The sequence below is a fragment of the Terrapene carolina genome, unplaced genomic scaffold, assembly GCF_002925995.2.
Source record: "Terrapene carolina triunguis isolate 2854851 unplaced genomic scaffold, T_m_triunguis-2.0 Scaffold236, whole genome shotgun sequence".
Classification (NCBI taxonomy): domain Eukaryota; kingdom Metazoa; phylum Chordata; order Testudines; family Emydidae; genus Terrapene; species Terrapene triunguis.
Window position 1 is genome coordinate 18,745 of NW_020664587.1, and position 23,276 is coordinate 42,020.

General features: G+C 45.8%; 1 protein-coding gene across 3 annotated transcripts in view; it reads left to right on the forward strand.

Moving 5' to 3' along the window:
• Positions 1–424: 424 nt before the first annotated feature.
• Positions 425–23,276, forward strand: part of RLF (rearranged L-myc fusion) — a 114,835-nt gene continuing 91,983 nt past the window's right edge. For 2 of the 3 annotated variants that reach the window (XM_024199602.2, XM_024199606.2), the window contains exons 1-2: positions 425–582; positions 3,862–4,016. In XM_024199602.2, the coding sequence (XP_024055370.2) occupies positions 430–582; positions 3,862–4,016 (308 nt within the window). In that variant the 5' untranslated portion in view covers positions 425–429. Of the gene's footprint in view, positions 583–3,526; positions 3,556–3,861; positions 4,017–23,276 lie in introns of those variants that run through there. The other variant, XM_024199605.2, reaches the window with a different exon arrangement.

Consider the following 23,276-nt stretch of genomic DNA (forward strand, 5'->3'; position numbering starts at 1 on the left):
GTCATTGGCACCCAGGCTCCATCCCTAGCTTGCCTCGCAGAAGGGAAGGGTTTGGGGAGAGGCGGGGTAGAAAGATAATCAGGGCGACCACTCCTCGCCCGCTTCCCCGGCCCTCACCGGTCGCAGCGCACGGCTCCCCCTGCCCGTGAGCCGCACCCCCGGGGCGGCTGGGGGTCACTCTAGCAGCGCGTCCTAGTGGGATGGTTGGGGGCGGAGCCAATAGACGTGTCAACAATATCGCGCTGTCTTAGAACGTCACCTATTTAAACGTTTTTCTGGTTTGCCCTGTGCCTTGGTCACGTGGTTTCGTAAACGCTTGGTTTTGCCAGTCACGTGTGAGTCATGTGACTCAGTTCCATGCCGATGAGGTCATCAGTGGTTGCTTCTGATCATGTGATCACTGCCTACGCGCGGTGGGGACGGGTGCAGATGGCGGACGCAGAGGCCGAGGCGTCTCCGCGGCCCGATATGGAGCGGCTAGTGGTTGCGCTTCGCGCCCGTCTCTGGCAGTTGCAGGCGGAGCTGCGCGAACAGGAGGTTTCGGAGTCTTCGTCTCGGACCTACTGCCGGGGGTTCTGCCAGGTGGGAGCCGGGCCGGGCGGGAGCCGCGGGGCCCGGGGGTCCCGCACGGAGCATCGCGGGCGGGGGCTGTGGTCCCGAGCACGCAGCGGCTAGAGTCCCTTGTAGAGCGGGCAGCCTTCGCCGTAGGCCGCACAGCGCTTGTGTGCCTGTTGTGGTGCGGGAGCCTTCTCGTGTTGGGAGCCCGGCAGCTCAGAGGGGTTGTGTTGGGAAAGCCTGTCGCCGCTAGCGCTGCAGCGCAGAGGCGTCAATCCGGGCGAGTTAAGCGTTTAGAAATATCCTTTTCTGAGCATTTGTGTTGGTGAGTGTAACCTCGCTTCCCAGCCAGAGGTAGAGGAGAACGGTGTTATTTGGAGTTTCTTCCAATTCTAATCATGAGCTACTTTGCATTTAAAGTGTTAAATTTGTGCGCGCAATTGAGCAGGATTGTTTGTGCGTGCTGTGAGGTTGTATTTTTTGTCCTCGAATGGGTGCCCCAGAATGTAAGCTTTCTTTTAAAAAAAAATGTTTCGCTCTTCCCTTGTCAACATTAAGGTATAAGTGTGGCAGTGTTGTCTTAGTTAATAGTTCTGAGGAAGTTTTAAATCTCAAATTGACAATTTAAATGTCAACATTGTTAGCTATTTTGGTGCTCATTTCAGGAGAAACATCCAGCAAATGCCCTTACCTGTAATAGCTAACTGCATGTTGGTACAGAATTCTCCACCTGTTTATTTGAGTATTAATGCAGTTGTTTGTTGGTAAAGCAATTTGCATCATATTGAAAATGCAAGAACCCAGTAAGATATTTTTAATATCAAAATAATTAAATGAATTTGTTTTTTCTCTTTGTAGTCAATATAAGTTAAATTATTTACTTTAAGAAAATTGCTACAGAATTTCTAGCCTGGCATCAGATTGCTAGAGCACGCAGGTAACTTGAAGCAGAATAAATCCATTTTGCTGTGGATTCTTGCCTTGTCATCAAACCATTGGCAGCTTTTGATCTCAGAACTTGATATGACAAATAGTTTGGAGATGGCTGTGTGGATTTTGGAAGGTTCTTTGATCAGAAGATCAAAGATACTATTTCTGTGTTCAGTAACAGTTCAAATTTTATATTACACCTGTTGTAATCGGCAATGGTTAGGGAAAGAATGAATCAGAACAATTCTCTAACTACTTTAGAAATAACAAATAGCTATTTAAACTTCTCGCTATGCAGCCCAGAATAATGTTAGTATATTATAGGGGTGCAGTTACTTGATAAAATGTATAGATTCAAAGATTTTTAAGGTCAGCAAGAACTATTGTGTTGATCTTTTTTGACTTCCTGAATAATGTGGGCCATAGAATTTCTCCTAGTAATTTTTGTAGCAAACCCATAACATCGTTTTGAAAGATACAGGGGAGGTTTGCACTAGTAGTTATAACGAAGTAATTCTAATCACTCAGAGGTGTGAAAAATAAATGTGCCTGAGCAACTTAGTTATACTGACTTACGCTCTGGTGTAGACAGCACTGTGGTGGTGTGAGAGCTTCTTCTGCTGACATAGCTCTCTTCCTTCAGCATAGTGTGTCTTCATTAAAGCACTACGGTGGCACAGTTGCATTGATGCAGTGTTTTAAGTGTAGACTTGCCCACAGTCTCAGTTTAAAGACTTCAAGTGGAGAATCCACCACATCCCTAGGTAAATTGTTCCAATGATCAGTTACCCTCAGAGTTAAACTTGTACATTATTTCTAGTCCAAATTTGTTTATCTTCAACTCTTAGTCTTTGGATCTTGTTCTGCTTTTATCTCATAGGAGAGAGCTCTTTAATTTGTCTTCTGATACTTTAATGTATCAGTATTTCTGTGGCTGGATCCAAGCTGTGCCTGCACAGCCTTTTCTCCCCACAGATCCAACACCTCCTGAGCACTCCAGATGGGAGTTTGTCTGCAATGTGTAGCTGGTATGGTCAGCTGGGCAAACAGGAAATAGAATTTCAAAAATCCACAGGGCTTTAAAGGGGAGGAGCGTGTATCTGGCCATTAAGCAGTGGAGTTCAAAACAGTGACCAGAGCTGTCAAGGTGGGGCATTGTGAGACACCTCCTGGAGGCCACTAAAGTCAATCTAAGTAACACTGTCTACACTATACTGCATCAACCTATGTTGACCTACACGCTATGCTTCTCATGGAGGTGGAGTTAAGTCAGCATGGTGGGTGAGTTATGTCAGTGGGAGTGAAACTTTAGTGTAGGCACTTATGTCAAAGTAAGCTGCCTTGTATCCAATGAACTCTAGGTTTCAACTTGGCTGTATTTAGGCTTTGCACTTTTTTTTTTAAATAATTTCAGTGGGTAATATCAATGTTTATTTTTAAGCATTTTTTTAGATTTTTATGAATTTGAATTTTCACAGTTGTGGCAGATTGTCAGACAACTATTTAATGACAGTAGATGTTGAGATTAAAAAAAGTTAAAGCTTTATAACTGGTAAAAGACAAATTGTCAACATCACATGGCAAAATATACACAGTAAGTATCCTTAAATCAAACTCTTAAGTTCTCAAGCAGTATTTTTCTTTCTTTTGCCTATCTGTAAATTTTGATTGTGTATTGTGAAATCGATGTTTAGCAATAAATACTTACTCAAAAAAACCCAACCCTCTAATTGTGCTAGGCCTAGCTGTATTGCATTGCTCATGCACAAGGTGGCAGAGTTATGGGTGTATGATTCCCCTTTGAGAAGTATCGCTTAACAGTGGCATCACTTTGGGTTCTATGATGATTCTCTACTAGTGACTTTGTATCCATTTTGTGAAGGTGATGAAATGTTTATACTATCTAATAGCACTGTAATCTTGCTCTGTAATTTTAAAGTATTTTATTTTGCTTGTGAATTCTCACTAGCAATGAAGATCCTGCTCTGTTACACTTGTGTATCCCTGTTGACTTCAAAGGAGTTGCATAGTGAAGTTGAGGGCAGAATTTGCCCCTGCAACTGGATCTTAGTTAAGTTCTTCTAATTCATGAGTCACTATAGAATCTAGTTCACGCTGAAGTAGATACTAACAGGATTAAAATTAGTAAAAGTAATTCAATGCTTATTTTTAATACTTTCCATCTTAGGAGACTACATATGGAAAACTTCTGTTGAGCATAAATTTGCCATTTTCCTAGTCACTTTTTATAGTGGAAATTTGTTTTTTCCATGATTTTTTTACGAAGTAGTCTTAACATTGCTATAATGTATATTTTTGCATTTAGATATAAAATTTCATATGAAAATTTTAATAATAAAACTTGTTTTCTTTCAGACATTATTACAGTATGCTGGAAACCGGGGTGCATCTGAACATATTTTGCCTTTTTTGGAAGTGTATCGAATCTCCATCCAAAGCTTTGCTAATGCACGACCATACTTGACTACGGAATGTGAAGATGTCCTTTTGGTACTTGGCAGGCTAGTACTGTAAGTTTAATTTGGTGCACTAATCTCTTAAAATGAGTACAAAATAGAATCTCATCACTTTGCAGATTACCAAATTTTGCAAATCTGTGAGTGAGCAATAAAAAAAAAATTGTTCTTGTACTTAAATTTTAATTTGATAATTGTAGTTCTAATTATGCTCAATGTATTAGTGAATGTATTTCAGTATATTTTACTAAATTAAGTATCTTCAACCCCCACACCCAGGCCAGCTGCAGTCCCCCCCGCCCCTCCTGCCCAGACACTCACACCCCCTTTTCACTATTTCTTGTTGGTAGTGATTTTCACTTCCTGTCTGATGTGATGCTATCATTAACATGAGGCTCTGATTTGAGGGGAGTTCATGTCTGTGTTCTTTCCCAGGTTTGCAAAAGGATGCTTGCATATAGCTGTTGCTGCAGCAACAAACCTGCAACTGTTGAAAATAGAGAAAGGGGAATGCTTGAGTATGTCTGATGTGGCTACTGAGCTCACTCAACTTACAGACACACACAAGGGATAGGAAAAGCCTTCTAATTTCTTTTTACAAAGGGATTTAAACACTACATACATTTAAAAGGAGGTTCTTTACCTTTACAAAACCCCAAACTGACTATGACTTCACTGTATGAAGGGGAGTGCAGTTATTGAATAGGATAACATATTTTGAACAATTGTTTTTTAGTTTTGTTCATAAAGAATCATGCTTAGGCAGAGACCAAGTCTGGGAAATGTCAGCCAGACCTGAAGAAGAGCTCTATGTAAGCTCCAAAGCTTGTCTCTTTCACTAACAGAGTTTGATCCAATAAAATATATTACCTTGCCCACCTAATCTTTCTAGCCTAAAAGGAGAAAGTGTGGGCAAGTTCTGAGCACTTCTTAAAACATAAGACTAGCCATACCGGGTCAGACCAATGGTCCATCTAGCCCAGTATCCTGTCTTCTGACAGTAGCCAGTGCCAGATGCTTCAGAGGGAATGAACAGAACAGGGCAATTATCCACTGATCCGTCCCATTGTCCAGACTCCGCTTCTGCAGCTGGAAGTTTAGGGACACCCAGAGCATGGAGTTGTCCCTGACCATGTTGGGCCTTTCCTCCATGAATTTATCTAATTCTTTTTTGAACCCAGTTGTACTTTTAGCCTTCACAACATCTGCTGGCAATGAATTTCAGTGGTTGACTGTGTGTTCTGTGAAGAAGTGCTTATACTGAGCCTTTATACTGGAAATATTCAGGCAATCTTAATTGTGCTTCACCTATTTGCAAAATTTAAGTGTTTTTTGGGTTTGCTTGCATGTAAGCATAAGAGTACCGGAGGCAGAGTTAAATGTAGAAAAACTACATTTTTTTTCCAAGTTTATCATAGACATTTTCTGATTTTTTTTTTTTTTTTTTTTGATGGCTTAACTGTACAACTTTGTTAAATTCCCATAGTTTTTTCTTTTTAATTTCCATAAAGTAATTAGAAGGGAGAACCAGATGTCACTAGTCCTCTAACAAGCACCAGCTAGCAAAGACAATAGATGGCTGTCTGATGATCTATGTAGAAGTAACAGAGATCAAAGGTGAAACAGGGTCTTTGTATCATACACATTTCCTTCTCTATATGTTATGGATCTTAACTGCATACAACAATGTCTTGGCCCTTGGTCAATTCATTAGGCCTCTTGTCCCTTTCACCTGCTATCTTTTCCCTTTTCCTTCGCACATAATTGTTTTAAAACAATTCCTTGCCATTTAAATAATCTGTGGCCTAGTTAGGGTACATCTACACTATGAAATTAGGTTGACTTTATAGAAATTGATTTTTAGAAATTGATTTTATACAGTCGATTGTGTATGTCCCCACTAAGCGCATTAAGTCGGTGGAGTGCGTCTTCACTACCATGGCTAGCATCGACTCACGGAGCGGTGCACTGTGGGAAGCTATCCCACAATTCCCGCAGTCTCCGCTGCCCATTGAAATTCTGGGTTAAGCTCCCAATGCCTGACGGGGCAAAAACATTGTCGCGGGTGGTTTTGGGTACATGTCATCAGTCTCCCCTCCCTCCGTGAAAGCAACTGCAGACAGTCATTTCACGCCTTTTTTCCTGGGTTACCCGTGCAGATGCCATAGCATGGCAAGCATGGAGCCCGCTCAGCTCACCGCTGCTGTTGCAAGCATTGTAAACACCTTCCGCATTATACTGTAGTATGTGCAGAACCTGGCTAAGAGACGGCAGCATGAGGTCGATTGTGAGGAGGACATGGACACAGATGTTCCTGAAAGCACGGGCTGTGGCAATTGGGACATCATGGCGGCAGTGGGGCTGGTTGATACAGTGGAACGCCGATTCTGGGCCTGGCAAACTAGCACAGACTTGTGGGACTGCATAGTGTTGCTGGTATAGGATGATTCCCAATGGCTGCAAAACTTTTGCATGCGTAAGGTCACTTTCCTGGAACTCTGTGAGTTGCTTTTCCCCACCCTGATGTGCAGGAATACCAAGATGAGAGCAGCCCTGACAGCTGAGAAGCAAGTGGCGATAGGCCTGTGGAAGCTTGCAATGCCTGACTGCTACCAGTCAGTCAGGAATCAATTTGGAGTGGGCAAATCTGCTGTGGGGACTGCTGTGATTCAAGTAGTCAATGCAATCACTGATGTTCTGCTAACAAGGGTAGTGACTCTGGGAAATGTGCAGGTCATAGTGGATGGCTTTGCTGCAATGGGTTTCCCTAACTCTGGTGGGGCGATAGGGATATGCATTCCGTCTATCTTGGCATCGGATCACCTTGCCATCCAGTACATAAATCACAAGGGGTACTTCTCAATGGTGCTGCAAGCACTGGTGGATCACAAGGGACGTTTCACCGACATCAACGTGGGATGGCTGGGAAAGGTGCATGGCACTCTCATCTTTAGGAACTCTGGTTTGAGCAGCTGCAAGAAGGGACTTACTTCCCAGACCAGAAAATTACTGTTGGGGATGTTGAAATGCCTATAGTTATCCTTGGAGACCCAGCCTATCCCTTGCTCCCATGGCTCATGAAGCCATACACAGGCAGCCTGGACAGTAGTAATGAGCAGTTCAACTATAGGCTGAGTAAGTGAAGAATGGTGGTAGAATGTGCCTTTGGACGTTTAAAAGCTCCCTGGTGCTGTTTGCTGACTGAGTTAGACCTCAGTGCAACCAATATTCCCATTGTTATTACTGCTTGCTGTGTGCTCCATAATATCTGTGAGAGTAAGGGAGAGACGTTTATGGCGGGGTGAGAGGTTGAGGCAAATCGCCTGGCTGCCAGTTTTGAACAGCCAGACATCAGGGCGATTAGAAGAGCACAGGTAGATGCGCTGCGCATCAGAGAGGCTTTGAAAACCAGTTTCATGACTGGCCAGGCTACGGTGTGACAGTTGTATGTGTTTCTCCTTGATGCAAAACCACCCCTTTTGTTGATTTTAATATCCTGTAAGCCAACCACCCTCCTCCCTTCGATTACAGCTGGCAAAGGAAATAAAGTCACTATTCAAGTATTAGGGGGTAGCCGTGTTAGTCTGTATCCACAAAAACAACAAGGAGTCCGGTGGCACCTTAAAGACTAACAGATTTATTTGGGCATAAGCTTTCATGGGTAAAAAAACCTCACTTCAGATGCATCTGAAGAAGTGAGGTTTTTTACACACAAAAGCTTATGCCCAAAGTCACTATTATTTTGAAACCATGCATTCTTTCTTTATTAATTAAAAAAAAGGGAGATAACTGATAAGGGAGCCTGGGTGGGGGAGGAGGGAAGGACAAGGCCACATGGCTTATTGTAGCCACACTACAAATCAAAACTGTTTCAATGGCAGCCTTCTGTTGCTTGGGCCATCCTCTGGAGTGGAGTGGCTGGGTGCCCGGAGCCTCTCCATGCCTCTTCCCCCCCACCCCCCTCGCGTTCTTGGGCGTCTGCGTGAGGAGGATATGGAACTTGGGGAGGAGGGCAGGCAGTTGTACAGTGGATGCAGCGGTGGTCTGTGCTCTTGATGGCTTTCCTGCAGTTCCACCAGACGCCTGAGCATGTCCGTTTGCTCCTCCATTAGCCTCAGTATTGCATCCTGCCTCTTCTCATCGTGCTCACTTAATGCTTTCCTGGACTCTGCCACTGAATGCCTCCATGCATTCAGCTGTGCCCTATCAGTGCGGGAGAACTGAATGAGCTCGGAAAACATGTCATCGCGAGTGCATTTTTTTCACCTTCTAATCTGCGATAACCTCAGGGACAGAGATGATAGGGGGAACATAGAAACATTTGCACCTGCAGGGGGATAAAAAGGGAGAGTAAAATTTAAGATGATACATTTCTGAGAACAAAAGGGAGACTCTTTCACAATGAATCAAGCAATTCATAGCAGACAGCACATATAGGTACAAGGTCACATTTACCTTTTATATTGAGCGCCTGCTGTTATGGTGACACATCACACTCGGCTGGGCAACAGAATTTGGTTTCCAGGCAGCCATGGTAAGCCAAAGGGTATGTGGGTTTGGCTTCTAACGCCTTCATAACATGTGGGAATGTTTTCAAACTGCAGCACCCTCCTTTCCCATAGCAAGCAATGCCGGATGGGTTTGCCATTTAAAAGGAGAGGCTGCGCTTTTTGGGTGGATGTGCAGCACACACCTCTCCCCACTCCTCCACGTGGCTATTTGGGATGATCTTTTCACCCCTCCCCCCGCCGCATGGCTATTCTCAGGGATGATCCCTTTTAGCTAAGTGCAAACAGCCCAGCATGAACGGGGTCCTTTTGCTGTTTCCTTACAAAAATTCCCCTGTTTCAACCAGGTGACCATGAATGGTATCACTTTCCTGAGGCTAACACAGAAAGATATAGACTGAATGTTGCTTGAATGTGACCAAAACCCAGGACCATTCGCTGCCATGCTTTGTGCAGCAATGATTCCAGACTACTTGCTACTGGCTTGGCATGGTAAAGTGTCCTCCTGTGGAGGACGAAATAAGGCAGCTTTCCCCAGAAACCTTCTGCAAAGGCTTTCAGAGTACCTCCAGGAGAGCTTCATGGAGATGTCCCTGGAGGATTCCCGCTCCATCCCCAGACATGTTAACAGACTTTTCCAGTAGCTGTACTGGCCACGAATGCATCCCAAATCTTCAGGGCAAATCAAACATTCAACATTATTGCTTTTAAACTCTGTACTGTAGTTACAAATGTGCACTCACCAGAGGTGCCTTCTCCACCTTCAGGGTCAGGGATCCCGCCTTGGGAGGGTATTGGCTCCAGGTGATGAAAAGGTGCTGGCTGCCAGGGAGAACTGATTCACCGCTTGCCTGCTGCGCATTCTCCTCCTTCTCCTCTTCCTCATCCACAAAATCCTCCTCCGTGTTGCGTGAGACTCCCCCCTTGCAGGTGTCCACGGACAGTGGTGGGGTAGTGGTAGGGTCCCCCCCAGAATGCCATGCAGCTGATCATAGAAGCGGCATGTATGGGGCTCTGACCCAGAGCGACCGTTTGCCTCCTTTGTCTTTTGGTAGGCTTGCCTGAGCTCCTTGACTTTCACGCGGCACTGCTGTGTGCCCCTGTTGTAGCCTCTGTCCATCATGCCCTGTGCGATTTTGGCATACATATTAGCATTTCTTTTTGATTGGAGTTCTGCCTGCACAAATTCTTCTCCCCATACAGCAATCAGATCCAGTGTCTCCTGGCCACAGGGCAAACCCTAATTGGTTTACCCCCAACAAAATTAATTATACATCAGATAAACAATTACAGAACCAGACAGAGATTATACAGACTAACAATAGGGAAATGGGGACTAGAGTGATAGAACAACAAAGAAATGATTTCATATCCCAGCTATTCATAAGTGAGTTCTTGCCAGCCAGGATGCTATCAAGCTAAGTTTCCTTTTACATCTTCTAGGCTCTTCCCTTTTTCTGGAGGTGATAGGCATTATCAGGGCAGGATTGTATTCCTAACAGCCCAATAGCAGCAGTGCCAGGAGGTCCCGTCGCAGGGCGGCGCTCGGCGGCTGTGCTGGGGGTCCCGTCGCAGGGCGGCGCTCGGCGGCAGTGCAGGGGGTCCCGTCGCAGGTGACTAGTTTGGAATGTAAGGATGTGACCATACACTTCCCAGCTTATGGCTGCCTCTGCTACTTAGCCGAAGGCCTTAGCCTAACAGGGCCTCAGACTGTCACAGTTAGAGAAGGCCCTGACACAGACCGGCAGTGATTTTGATTCTTTCTTTTATACCTCTATAACTAGCTTAGTGATAAGAATACACCTAAATTCTTAAGGTATAGACTTTTGCAGAGAGGCCTGAATATCTATATCCTAACAATATGTTCTAGGAAATTTAATACCAGTATACTTCGCTTACATAAAAAAACCCACATTGATTTTTGGCTAATCCTAGGGAAGTTGTCCGTGACATGTAGGACTGAAAACACTTATTCATCAAAGTCATAATCAGTAGGTCGCCACTGCTAGACACACTGTCACACTGATCCTCATCCATGCTGCACTTGTACTCTCCGTACAAGGCAGGCTGCTGACCAGACATTTGCAGGGTAGTGAGAATCTGGTCTTCGTACAGAAGCATTTGATTAGCTGAAGGATTGATTTGGGACCACATGGTATTTCACGCATAACTGGTGTGATAAATCCATCCCTCCGAAACTCATTCATGCCTTATAGGGGAGGGTAGTTTTGGATGCACTTAATCATCCCTGATGTGTTCTGTTGCTTGGTAATTTGCCCTTCTAATGGCAAGTATAAATTCACCTTATGTTGGTGGCATATTTTTTCGTTTGTCTGCTTCTTGAAAAACATCCACCAGCGTAGCTCTGCAAGTGTTGTAATGTTGGTCTTCAAATGTTAAACTGCATATGAATGCCTCCAGTGCATTTATGACCTCATCAGTGACTGTCTCAGCTTTTCCTAAGCACCTTCAGAGTGAGAAGGAATCTTCAGAGGCTGAATCAAATGGCTTCCAGTAAGATAATTTGGTCTTTCCAGTCAGCCTTACAGTAATGTCACATCCTGAAGTGGAGTGGAAACCTGGCAGTACGGTTGCTTTCAACGGGCCAAGTGATAAGACCAAACCCTGAGGGATATACAGTGATTTTGTTCCTCAGAACCAGGCAAAAATATGGAATCTTGTGAAACTCGTTGGTAGCATCTCTCAGAGAGCACTAGAACATCTGTCTTGTGCCAAAATCCAGAGTTAGCACCTCCCTGTTACGTTGTTGGCATGCAAGATAATTTTAGTGTCAGCCTCCTTATAGGAACTAAGAAGAAACTCCACTGAACAATATGAGGCAGCAGCTTCATTACACCATGCAATGATGAAATTCTTTGAGCAATTCACTTGCTGGAGCATTTTTCTTGCAAGGTAGTATGTGGTTAACTCGTATTTGTGCATGCATTTCAGATGCATAAGGAAAATTAACCGAACTGAGCAACCAGTGGGGCTAGGAGGTATGATTGGCATGATACGTACAAGGATCATTTACTCTGGCACCTTGTGTAATGCTGATGTAAAGGCTGACCATGTTGAAATGTACCTTTCTCCTGAAATGGTGTGGTATGATATTTCCTGGGTGTCCAGATCATTTGAGGAAAGGTCTTCTGTCTCTTTAACTGAAGCCATTTTTAGTGATTTTTTTTTTTTTTTTAATTTTGCCTCTGGAGTGCATCACACTTTTGCATAATAACAAAGCGAGGTCAAGATTAGTGAATGTAAAAAGCTCTACTATAATCAGTTTAACTGCTGTTTCATTGAACACTGCACTTCTTGGCTCAAAAATTTTGGACCTTGGTAGGAAAGTGAGTTAGGAACCTCCTTCCGGGAATGGTTCTTTGCTGGGGGTCCAGACAGCACTCGAGGTTGGGACTGGTCCCTGTTAATATGCTCCTGATAGCAGACCACAAGAGTAACATGAAGGGTACCTTTGCTATCTGTTGTACATTCAAGGAAGTCTAAGTTATTGGCAGCACAAAATATAAACCTAACCTTGGTGAGGTCTGGGGAAATGTACAACCCTTCATTCAGTTCCATGGGGTGAAGAACCTCATTTGTGACTGCAATCTCCAGGTTGAGTACTTTGTTGAAGTCAGTTGAGGAGCCAATGCTGTAGAATTTGCTGCAGGTTTTAGAATGAATTGTTAAACCAACAGCCACTTGTGGTAGATCACACATGCCACACAGTTGTCATATATGTATTGGAAGCCTGACTTTCATTCAAGCACTAGTACATGAGGCATTGTGACAAGTTGGCAGGCTTGTATTCCACTTGCTTATCATACTTTCTGGTGCTGAAGTCACTGCAACCACGGATGCACTGCTTGAAGTAGTAATACAGGTCATGTGGCATTATTGTTTCAGGTTTGGCATCCACATACTGCAGGACAAAATGCTTTTTCCATAAAAACTTCACAGCTGCAAACAGTCTTCATGTTACTGTTGACATTGGTGCTTTCTTCCACTTTTGATAGTGTCATATCTTTTGCAGCTTTTAAGGATATGCACTGTGATTTGTTTCTGAGGATAGGATTGCTAAAAACTACGTTCATCTTCAATAAGTGCTTTCAGAGCCTTTCTGCTGAGCATTTGTTCCTCCTCAATCCCATTCAAAACAGATATTTCTCTATACTTGGCTTCTGCATTGGCCATTACCACCACATTCCTGTCCCATCTGCAAGGCAATTTATGAACTCCAGCTGATTTGCACAGTTTGCAGTTGTAAAATAGGTATTTTTCTATTGCTTTTACCTTATGGTACTATACTTTCTCGGTGTAGCACTCGATGTAATACACAATGTCATATGCATGGGTGTCTTGGGTCAATGCACTTACTTAACTTTACCTTCCATGCAACGTTCTCTCTAATATAGCTTCTCCTGTGTTAAAACTGTGCTTGATGGATGGCTGTGGGCTTACCGCAGAGGAAGCAGGTGTTCTTCTCGAAACACAAATGCCATGGGACCTAGTACAAAGCAAGTTTCACCCCCTACTGGCACTTGTCCTGGCATTTTCAGCATTTTCCTGATGCTCAATGTACTTTGTCTCCAACCGTGCCAAATTTAGTTTGAGAGCACTTACACCTTGTAAGGTGCCACTGAGTGTTGTGTTTAACCAGGTCCTCCATGGTGTAAAAGATTCAGTGGCTAGTTATCTTCCTATTGGTGCTTAAAAATGATGAAGACCAAAGTAAATGCAAGAATTAAAAAAAAAATTACTTTGGGATTGTAATTAATTGTTATGTAATTGTCATGTAACTGTGCATACCATTTGTGGATGGATTCCAGTAATTTCTGTCTGCATGCTGACGTCTTAACCAGTGCCTCATTACAACTCTTTTGGCGTAATAAACAAAGCTGATGAGTACCACTGAACCGCTTCTTTTTTGCTGGTGAGGACAAATCAACTTGAAGCACTCTTTCCACTTGTAGTAACCTGTAACATTAAAAAAAGTAATTAGGTATGATGCAATAGGCAGCACTTTTAGTCCTGAGCACAGAAAAACTAAATAGACTTCAAGCCCTTATTTTACAGGAGGCCTTGGCAGCTAGACCTATTAAATCTGAGGTTTAAGTGATGCAACATAAGTAGGCTTGAAAGGATTAATTGTAGTCAGTAAATGTCTGTAAACGTTGATTTCACTGTACACTCAAACCATGAAAAAAATTTCCAACGATAACCAAAATGTACAGATAGGCAAAGTAAGAAAATTCTGCTTCAAAACTTATTAAAGTTTGGTTTGTACATTTTCACTTATGGTGTTGACAGTTTGAGTTTCAATGCTTATAAAGCTTTAACTTTTTGAAGCTGTGCCTACTGTCATTAAATAATAGTCTGACAATCCATAATTTCCTGCAACTGAAAATTTAAATAGATAAAAAGCTAAAAATATGCTTAGAAATAAGATAAATCTTCCCATCTCTCTCTTATAAGAGAGCTCCTCAGATTCCTTTTTTCCACCACTGAAGACACCATTAGGTTCTCCCATCTCCTCGTTTTGTTCTTCAGATGTTGTCATTGGTCACTTCTCCAATAATTTCTTTATCTGATCCAAGATTGGATTGGGTCAGAGCTACGGAGGTCTATTAGCTGCTTTAATCAAGACTTTTGTGCCTCAGAAGGCAGTGTAAAGTTATCTCACCCCACAGGCAATGACACAGTGCCAGAGTTTGGTAGCTGGCAAGATTGGCATATGCCACATTTGGTGGCTTGGTCATATTGGCCTTCACCTAGTCACCCTTTTCACGGAGAGCATTTTTCTATCCTAGTGCCTGATACGCTACTAGAGGAGGAGGAAGAGCCTGTGACTCAAACTGATTATGTACAACAGATCAAGAAATAGAAGGGAAATGTTCCACTGATGAAAGTGTTGGTGTGGCAAGATCGTTGAGTCTTTTACAGCCTTATAAAAGAGAGACTCCTGGTCCCATGTTCAGGTTACACAAATAATTTTATTTGCTGTCTTCTTCATCTTTTGTTACGGCTAGAGGAGAAAATATTAACAGCAACAAGTCATCAGAGGGATAAATACCAGGGAGGGAGAGGAATGATTTAAGCTCAGTACCAATGTGGACACAAGAGCAAATGGATATAAACTGGCCATCAGGAAGTTTAGACTTGAAATTAGACCAAGGTTTCTAACCATTAGAGGAGTGAAGTTTTGGAACAGCCTTCCAAGGGGAGTAGTGGGGGCAAAAGACATATCTGGCTTCAAGACTAAGCTTGATAAGTTTATGGAGGGGATGGTATGATGGGATAGCCTAATTTTGTCAATTAATTGATTTTGGACTATTAATGGTAAATATGCCCAATGGCCTGTGATGGGATGTTAGATGGGGTGGGATCTGAGTTACTACAGAGAATTCTTTCCTGGGTGTCTGGTTGGTGAGTCTTGCCCACATGCTCAGGGTTTAGCTGATAGCCATATCTGGGATCGGGAAGGAATTTTCCTCCAGGGCAGATTGGCAGAAGCCCTGGGGGTTTTTCATCTTCCTCTGCAGTGTGGGGCAAGGGTCACTTGCTGGAGGATTCTCTGCATCTTGAAGTCTTTAAACCACGATTTGAGGACTTCAGTAGCTCAGACATAGGTTAGGGGTTTGATACAGGAGTGGGTGGGTGAGATTCTGTGGCCTGCTTTGTGCAGGAGGTCAGACTAGACGATCATAATGGTTCCTTCTGAGCTTAAAGTCTATGATTCTCAGCGAGCGTGTTCAAACCTCAAATGAAGATAAAGCATCCTTTGATTATGCTCTTTGTCAAATGTTAGGCCACAGGTTTGACGTAAGAATCAAGCGCTCCAAGCCAATTCCTGAATTATCTACTTCCTGACCTGCTTTTTGACCTGTCTCATTTCTACTATGAATGGATGTCCATCACCTTAGGCAAGTGGATTTTAGAGATAAAGGAAGGGTATACCTGTGACGGGTGGGACCCCCAACCCCGCTGTCCAGGATGCCACCTGATGTGCCGGGGTTTCACTGAGCCAGCCTACTCCACTAGCCTGGGCTCCCTCTCCCTGTTTTGCTGAATCACGCTCTCCGGCTTCTGGCAGCACACATACACATGTAGGGATGCACCAACTGTAGAATCACACAGTCTGCCAGCAGTTTTCTATGGGGAGATTCAGCTAGAAAATTGCCCAGCACTCAAGTGCACATCCTCTTTTGGGGAGTAAACCCAAAGTAATATTGTCTTGTGCTGTATAGCAAGATCTGCACAGCGCAAGCTTATAAAAATTCAATGTGGAGAGATATGCACAGCTTCTTGCCCCAACCCCCCTCCAGATATGAATTACACAATCTGGGTTATGTTATAAACAAGAAATAAGTTTATTAACTATAAAAGGTAAATTAAGTGATTATAAGGGATAGCAAACAGAACAAAGCAGATTACCAAGCAAATAAAACAAAACATGCATACCAAGCTTAAGCTCTTATAGACTGCTTTCAAGAAGTAATTTCTCACCCTAAATGTTGTTTTAGGCAAGTTGCAGCGTTTCTGTAGCTTAGAGTTCCAGTTATTTCTCTTTACAGACTAGACTTTTGTCTTAGTCTGGACTCAGCCCTTGCCTTTCCCATCACTCAGTTCCTTTGTCTCTTCAGGTACTTTCAGCAGCCTTTTTTTCTAAGGCGGGAAGGTGATGGAGAAGAGTCCTGTTTGCTTTACTCTCCAGCCTTAAATAAAATTTACATAAGGCGGGAAGCCTTTGTTTCCAATGGAAAAGTACCAGTAGTGTCCAAGGTGGTGTTTAGTACCAAGTGACATGACCACCTGACCTTGTAGTGTCAAAGCAATGTCCCAGGAAGGAGAGATGAGTATCTTCAAAGCCTTATTGTTTCTTCCTAATGGCCCATCAAGGCTGATGGCCTGTTGTGGGGTGTGTGGGTGTGGGTGTTTCCCACGTGTGCACTCAGTTGTAATTGTTACATAGTCAATATTCGTAACTTTAGATACAGAAATGATACATCCATATAAATTGGATAAGGTATCATTGGAAAGGCTATAATTTACTAAATGTGATATTCAGTAAATTATAACCTTTCCAATGATACCTTACAAGACCCATCTTGCATAAAATGTATCTGTTATGCCATATCATAAGCATATTTCCATAAAGAATATGGGGTGTAACATCACAATATCATTCAATTAGATACCCTTCTTCTGTTCAGCCCTCCCCACTTCCCTATTCAAGGATCCCTCCTATGAGAGTAAAAGTAGAAAAAGGTGCCCTGATGCAAGCAAGAGCATAGAGGTGTCCCAAGAGAATTCAGAAACCATGGATTTTATTGATATTTCCTGATACCAAAAAAAGATGAAGGGCTTCAGTCAATACTGGATCTAAGGAAACTCAACAATTAGAACATGAAATTCCGATTCAGAATGTTGACTCTTGCATCTGTTATTCTCTTTCTTTCCACCCTAGATTGGTTTGCAGTTCTGATTGAAAGATGCATGTTTCTATACACCATCACACCAGGAGTATCTTCATTATGCATTCGGTCAAGACCATTTTCAGAGCAAGGTCCTACCATTTGGCCTTCCCACTGTGCCTAAGGTTTTTACCAAATGCCTATCTGCAGTAGCAGCCCATTTAAGAAGGCATGGTATTTTTGGTCTACCCCTATTTAGACGATTTGGCTTCTCAAAGCCAGAGAGGGTCTTACAAACTTCAGTTTACATCTTCCTTATTCAAGAGGCTAGGCCCCTTAATTAATGAAGTCCTTACTTTTTCCATCACAAATTTCATTCTAGAGTGATTCTAGATTTCTAGGGAGGCAGTGTATTATTACCAGAGGAAAGATTCAGGAACTTGTCATGCAGTGTTCACATGCTACATCAAAGCCTCTCTAAGGGTGTGTCGCAGGGCAAGTACACCCCGTCATCCTGGGGGTGGGGCAAGGGCATGGTAGCCCCCTGGTTAAAGCCAGTATGGCTTCCCTCAGCCTCAGGGCTGCGTGGCCCAAGGGCCGGCGTCAATAGGACTCCCCTTGCCTAGGGGGAAGTGTGGCCCAATGGCCAGAGTCAGTTGGACTTCCCTGGAGTGGTGGTACGCCAAGGACTTGAGAGCCCAGATGTTGAGTAAGTGGCAGAGTTCAGCCATCAGATAGGATGTCACGTTGGTACCTTGATCGGTTAGGATCTCTCGCGGTATCCCCACCCTGGCGAAGACTTTCACTTGCTCTGTGGCGATCTTAGGTGCCGTGGCTGTCCACAAAAGGATGGCTTCAGGGTACCAAGTGGCATAGTCAATGATCTCCAGGATGTAGCAGTTTCCCACCTTGCTCCTTTCCAGTGGCCCCACCAGGTCTAGGCCGGTGTGTTCAAAGGGGACCCCTATCACAGGGGAAGAGGGGTGCCTTGGGTATCCCCTTTGGTCCAGCCTGCTGGAACTCCAGGCAAGAAGCACAGTAATCCTTTACCTCCTGATGGATACCTGCCAGGAGAACTGTCGGGCCACCCTTTGGACAGTCATCTTTTTCCCGAGGTGGCCCACCCAGGCACTGAGTGTGCCAAGGACAGGAGGTCACGCCGTAGCCTTTGTAGAACCAGCAGCTGTCGGAGGTCTTCTGCGTCTGGGGATCTTTGACCACTGGTAGAGGCGGAGCCTCTGGATCTCAAAGTGGGGCCATTGTGGGTGACGGGCACTGTCCCCTGCTTCTGGGCTGGGGGGTCATTGCATGTTCCCAGGCGCGGTTTAGGATAGGGTCCACCATCTGCTCCCGGATGGTCGGAAGGGCCCTCCCCCGGGTTGGGATCTGCCGGTCAGCCAAGTAGCCCTCTCTGCAGAGGCCCTTTCTTGTCCCCTCCTGAGTTTCGACAATCATAACCTCTTAAGAGTTCCTTGAACCAGGGCCAATCGTGCCCAAGATCACAGGGTAGGCTAATCTGGGGGCGACCCCAACCTGGAGGACCGTGTTGTGTCGGGCAAACTCCAACTTAACCTTAGCAATCAGGTAAAGGCAGACATCTCTGTGGACGCACTGCAACTGTATCTCAGTGCCAGTCGGCTTGGGGATAGAGATCACGCCATCCCGGATAAGAGTCTGGCTGCATCCGGTGTCTACCAGGGCCTGCGTCAGGGTCCTGTTCACCCTTAGGGGTACCATGAGCTTCTCTGGGTCTTTCCGTTGGGCTGGCTACCCATACTCGGTCATAGCTACAGTCCATGTATGGGCAGTCCCAGCGAAAGTGCCTCTCCTCTCCACACTCATAGCACCGGTCTTGGTTTCCTCCAGTGGGTGCTTCTGTCTTTGGTGGGAGGACTCCCCAAGGCGGGTCTCCCTCCCTCCAGGTTGATACTCTGCCAGCTGGCCGCCTCTCTTTGTGGCTTGAACTGATAGAGGGCTCGGGGTAGGCGCCATGCTCTCCCCAGTTTGTTGCTATGAGGGCTGCCTCTGGCTGTACCATTTTTTCCCCTCGGGGTTTCTGGCTTCTGCGGTTGTGGCTCTGGGGCTTCTGCCACCAGGTAATTCTCCCTTAATTCGACAGCTTCGGTGAGGGTAGCTGGCCGATGCTGCTGTACCCATTCCTTTTCCCTGCTGGGGAGGATCTGGGTGAATTGCTCGAGGACCACTTTGGCCCCCGACCATTTTTTTTAGAGTCTAACCACCACCAGGAACGATACCCACGTCTCCAGGACCGTGCCTGGCGGAAGTGCTGGCGGTAGGTCTCGGCACTGATGCCTGCTTGGTCTAGGATAGCGGCCTTTACCTTCCCGTAGTCGAGAGTATGTAGGGTATGTAGGTTCTGGAATGTGGACTGGGCAGGGCGCGTGAGGTAGGGGACCAAGAGGGTGGCCCAGTGTGCGGGCGGCTACCATGCGGTGGTGGCTGCCCTCTCAAGTTACCAGAAAGGCTTCTGAGTCATCCCTGGGCCCTATCTTCATGAGTCGCACGGGGAGGTTGGCGGGTATGGGTCCTGCATCTGCTCCTGCTTGGTTGGAGAGAGGGGCCCCCCTGGGTTGCAACAGTTGCGCCATTTGCTGCATCAGCCTCTCCTGTTGAGTCTGGTGCTGGTCGGCCAGTTCATGCATCAGCAGCTGCTGCTGGGCTGTGATCTGCTGCATCAGTTATGCTTGGCACTGTTGCTGCAGTCTTGTCTGTAGTTGGTTCTCTAACAATCACTTAAATAGTTTGTCGGTCTTCATCTTGCTTTGCAGCGATTAACAAGCGGTCTCCCCTTGCTCGGGTCCTTTTTAGTAGGTCACGACCATTGCCTGCGTTCTCTGTTGCTTGGCAAGTACACCCCATCACCCTGGGGGTGAGGCAAGGGCGTGGTAGCCCTGTGGTTAAAGTGAATATGGCTGCCATCAGCCTCAGGGCGGCACGGCCCAAGGGCCAGAGTCAGTAGGACTCCCCTAGGCTGCGGGGAAGCGTGGCCAAAGGGCCAGAGTCAGTAGGAGGGATTAGATGGGCTGCCCCCGCAATGGGGGTGGCTGGGATAGGGGGACCCAGGCCCTCCCTGCTCCCCTGAGTCCCAGCCCAGGGCCCTGGTAGTGTCCAATGGGTTCGCCACTAAGTCAGCAGGGAATCCGCCCACAACATGCCAACTGCTGCAGGGATGCTGACTAGTCCTTCCCTGGCTACTTCCTACTGTGACTTCTGCAGTTGAAGTTGGGGTGGCCTCGGAGTCTCTGGGCTCCTTGGGTGATGACTGCAATCTGCCTGGGTGCCTGCCTTGGCCTTGGTGTCTCCTGCTTCTGTAATCCGGATCCCAGCTGCTCCTCTGCTGGAGCCAGGGAGGTGCGTCCTTCTTCCTCAGCAGTCTGCCCTGACTGAGCTAAGCTGCTCCCTTTTATATTGCAGCAGCAATTGGAGCATCCCCGGCAGAGGAAGCTGCGAAGAGTGCTTTCTTAACCCCTTCTGCTCCAGTGTGGGGCAAGTACACCCCATCACAGGATGATAGTTGCTCTCTGTCTACTGGACTAATGGCTTCAATTTATTACACTGTATGCCAGACTCAAAATAAGGCTTCTTCAGCGTTGGGGAGGGGAGAATCTCAGAACGTCAAACCAAGCATTCAAGAAAACTTCAATTATTTCAGATGTGTCCAAAAGCAGATGGGGAGTGCAGTCTGCCAATCTGTCAGAGATTAGTCATCGAGGAATTGTTTAAACTTAGATATGTCAGAGCTGAGAGCTTTTTGTCAAGTTCTGAGGACTTGCATTCAGAACAAAATGGTGAGAGTTGCCACTGGCAATGCAAGAGCGATGCATTACTTGACCAAATGGCGGTGGGGAGCTTGCTTGTATCAACTTTGCAAGGAGACCATTAAGCTTTAGGGCTGGTATATTTCTCACAGCATTTATCTGATTGTCCTGCACAAAGCAGGGCAATGCAATGAGCTCACGAGTTTACTCAGCAGAGATTGACTCAGCAGCATGAGTGGTCACTGAAGGACTTGGTAATTCAAGACATCCTTAGTCTTTGGGCTACCCTGGAGATAGATCTCTTTGCGACAAGGCACAATACCAAGTGTCCTTGTTTTTGCTCAAGAGTAACCAAAGAGAATCTGTCAGTTTCAGAAGAGCTCCTTTTAAATTGGGGGAGTCAGACTGATGGATTCTTTCTCCCGTTTCTGATAATTCAAAAGATAGTAAGGAAGATTGGACCCAGCTAAAATGCCCTTAGTTGCTCCAGTATGTCTCAGGCAACAATGGGATAGAGATCTGCTTTACTCCTCCAAGGGGAATTACAAATTCTGACTTGTGATTTTAGTTACTGCCTCAACTGAAGGTGAATATGCACCATCCAGATCTTCTGTAGCAGGGGTAATCAGTTATTTTTTTGTCAGTCCAACTTTCTTGGTCAAGGTCCAGATTCCAGAGGAAATACAAAGATAAGTAAATAAAAAGATTTTTGTGGTCCGTTCAAAAGAGTCTGGCAGTCCGGATTTGGCCATAGTCTCCCTGTTGACTACCCCTGCTCTATAATTACACCTAGCTGCATGAGCTATAAGACTTAAGACATTGTACTGTAGAGGTGCAAGATATGTTAAGCAATTCTACAAAGTACTCAACTAGGAAATACTGTGGCTTTAAATATAAAACATTTGTAATCTGATAAGAGTATGAATCCTTTACAGGCACCTATTCAATGTATTCTGGAGTATTTGCTATATTTTAAAACTGGGTTTATCCATCTCTTCACATAGGGTATGTCTACACTACGAGAGTAGTTCGATTTCACTTAAATCGAATATGTGGAATCGATATTGCAAAGTCGAACGTGTGTGTCCACACTAAGGACAGTAATTCGACTTTGTGAGTCCACACTAACGGGGAAAGCGTCGACATTGGAAGCGGTGCACTGTGGGCAGCTATCCCACAGTTCCCGCAGTCCCCGCTGCCCATTGGAATTCTGGGTCGAGCCGCCAATGCCTTCTGGGTAAAAAATGTTGAGGGTGCTTTTGGGTAACTGTCGTCATCCGTCCCTCACTACCGCCCTCCCTCCCTCCCTGGAAGCGCCGGCGGGAAATCAGTTCGCGCACTTTTCTGGTCAGTGACAGTGCGGACGCCACAGCACTGCGAGCATGGAGCCCGCTGCGACCATCGCTGCAGTTGTGGCCGTTGTCAACGCCTCGCAGCTTATCATCCACCTTTCCCAGAGGCAGATGCAGAGAAATCAGGCGAGGAGGCTATGGCACCGCGGTGAGGGCCTGAAGTCTGAGAGTAGCACAGGCCTGTCAGAAAGCACGGGACCCAGCGCCGAGGACATCACGGTGACAATGGGTCATGTGGATGTTGTGGAACGGCGATTCTGGGCCCGGGAAACAAGCACGGACTGGTGAGACCGCATAGTGCTGCAGGTCTGGGATGAATCCCAGTGGCTGCGAAACTTTCGCATGCGGAAGGGGACTTTCCTGGAACTTTGTTAGTTGCTGTCCCCTGCCCTGAAGCGCAATGACACCCAGATGCGAGCAGCCCTGACTGTCCAGAAGTGAGTGGCCATAGCCCTCTGGAAGCTTGCAACGCCAGACAGCTACCGGTCAGTCGAGAACCACTTTGGCGTGGGCAAATCTACCGTGGGGGTTGTTGTGATGCAAGTAGCCAACGCAATCGTTGAGGTACTGCTCTCAAAGGTAGTGACCCTGGGAAACGCGCAGGCCATCATAGATGGCTTCGCCGCGATGGGATTCCCAAACTGCGGTGGGTCTATAGATGGAACTCACATCCCTATCCTGGGACCGGACCACCAGGCCAGCCAGTACATTAACAGAAAGGGCTACTTTTCAATGGTGCTGCAGGCACTGGTGGACCATCGGGGACGTTTTACAAACATCAACGTCGGATGGCCGGGCAAGGTTCATGACGCTCGCGTTTTCAGGAACTCTGGTCTGTTTAGACGGCTGCAGGAAGGTATTTACTTCCCGGACCACAAAATAACTGTTGGGGATGTGGAGATGCCTACAGTGATCCTCGGGGACCCTGCCTACCCGCTAATGCCCTGGCTCATGAAGCCCTATACTGGCGCCCTGGACACTGAAAAAGAACTCTTCAACTACCGGCTGAGCAAGTGCAGAATGGTGGTGGAGTGTGCTTTTGGCCGTCTCAAGGGGAGATGGAGAAGCTTACTGACTCGCTGTGATCTCAGCGAAACCAATATCCCCATTGTTATAGCAGCTTGCTGTGTGCTCCACAATCTCTGTGAGAGCAAGGGGGAGACCTTTATGGCGGGGTGGGAGGTTGAGGCAAATAGCCTGGCTTCTGATTACGCCCAGCCAGACAGCCGGGCGATTAGAATAGCCCAGCGGGACGCGCTGT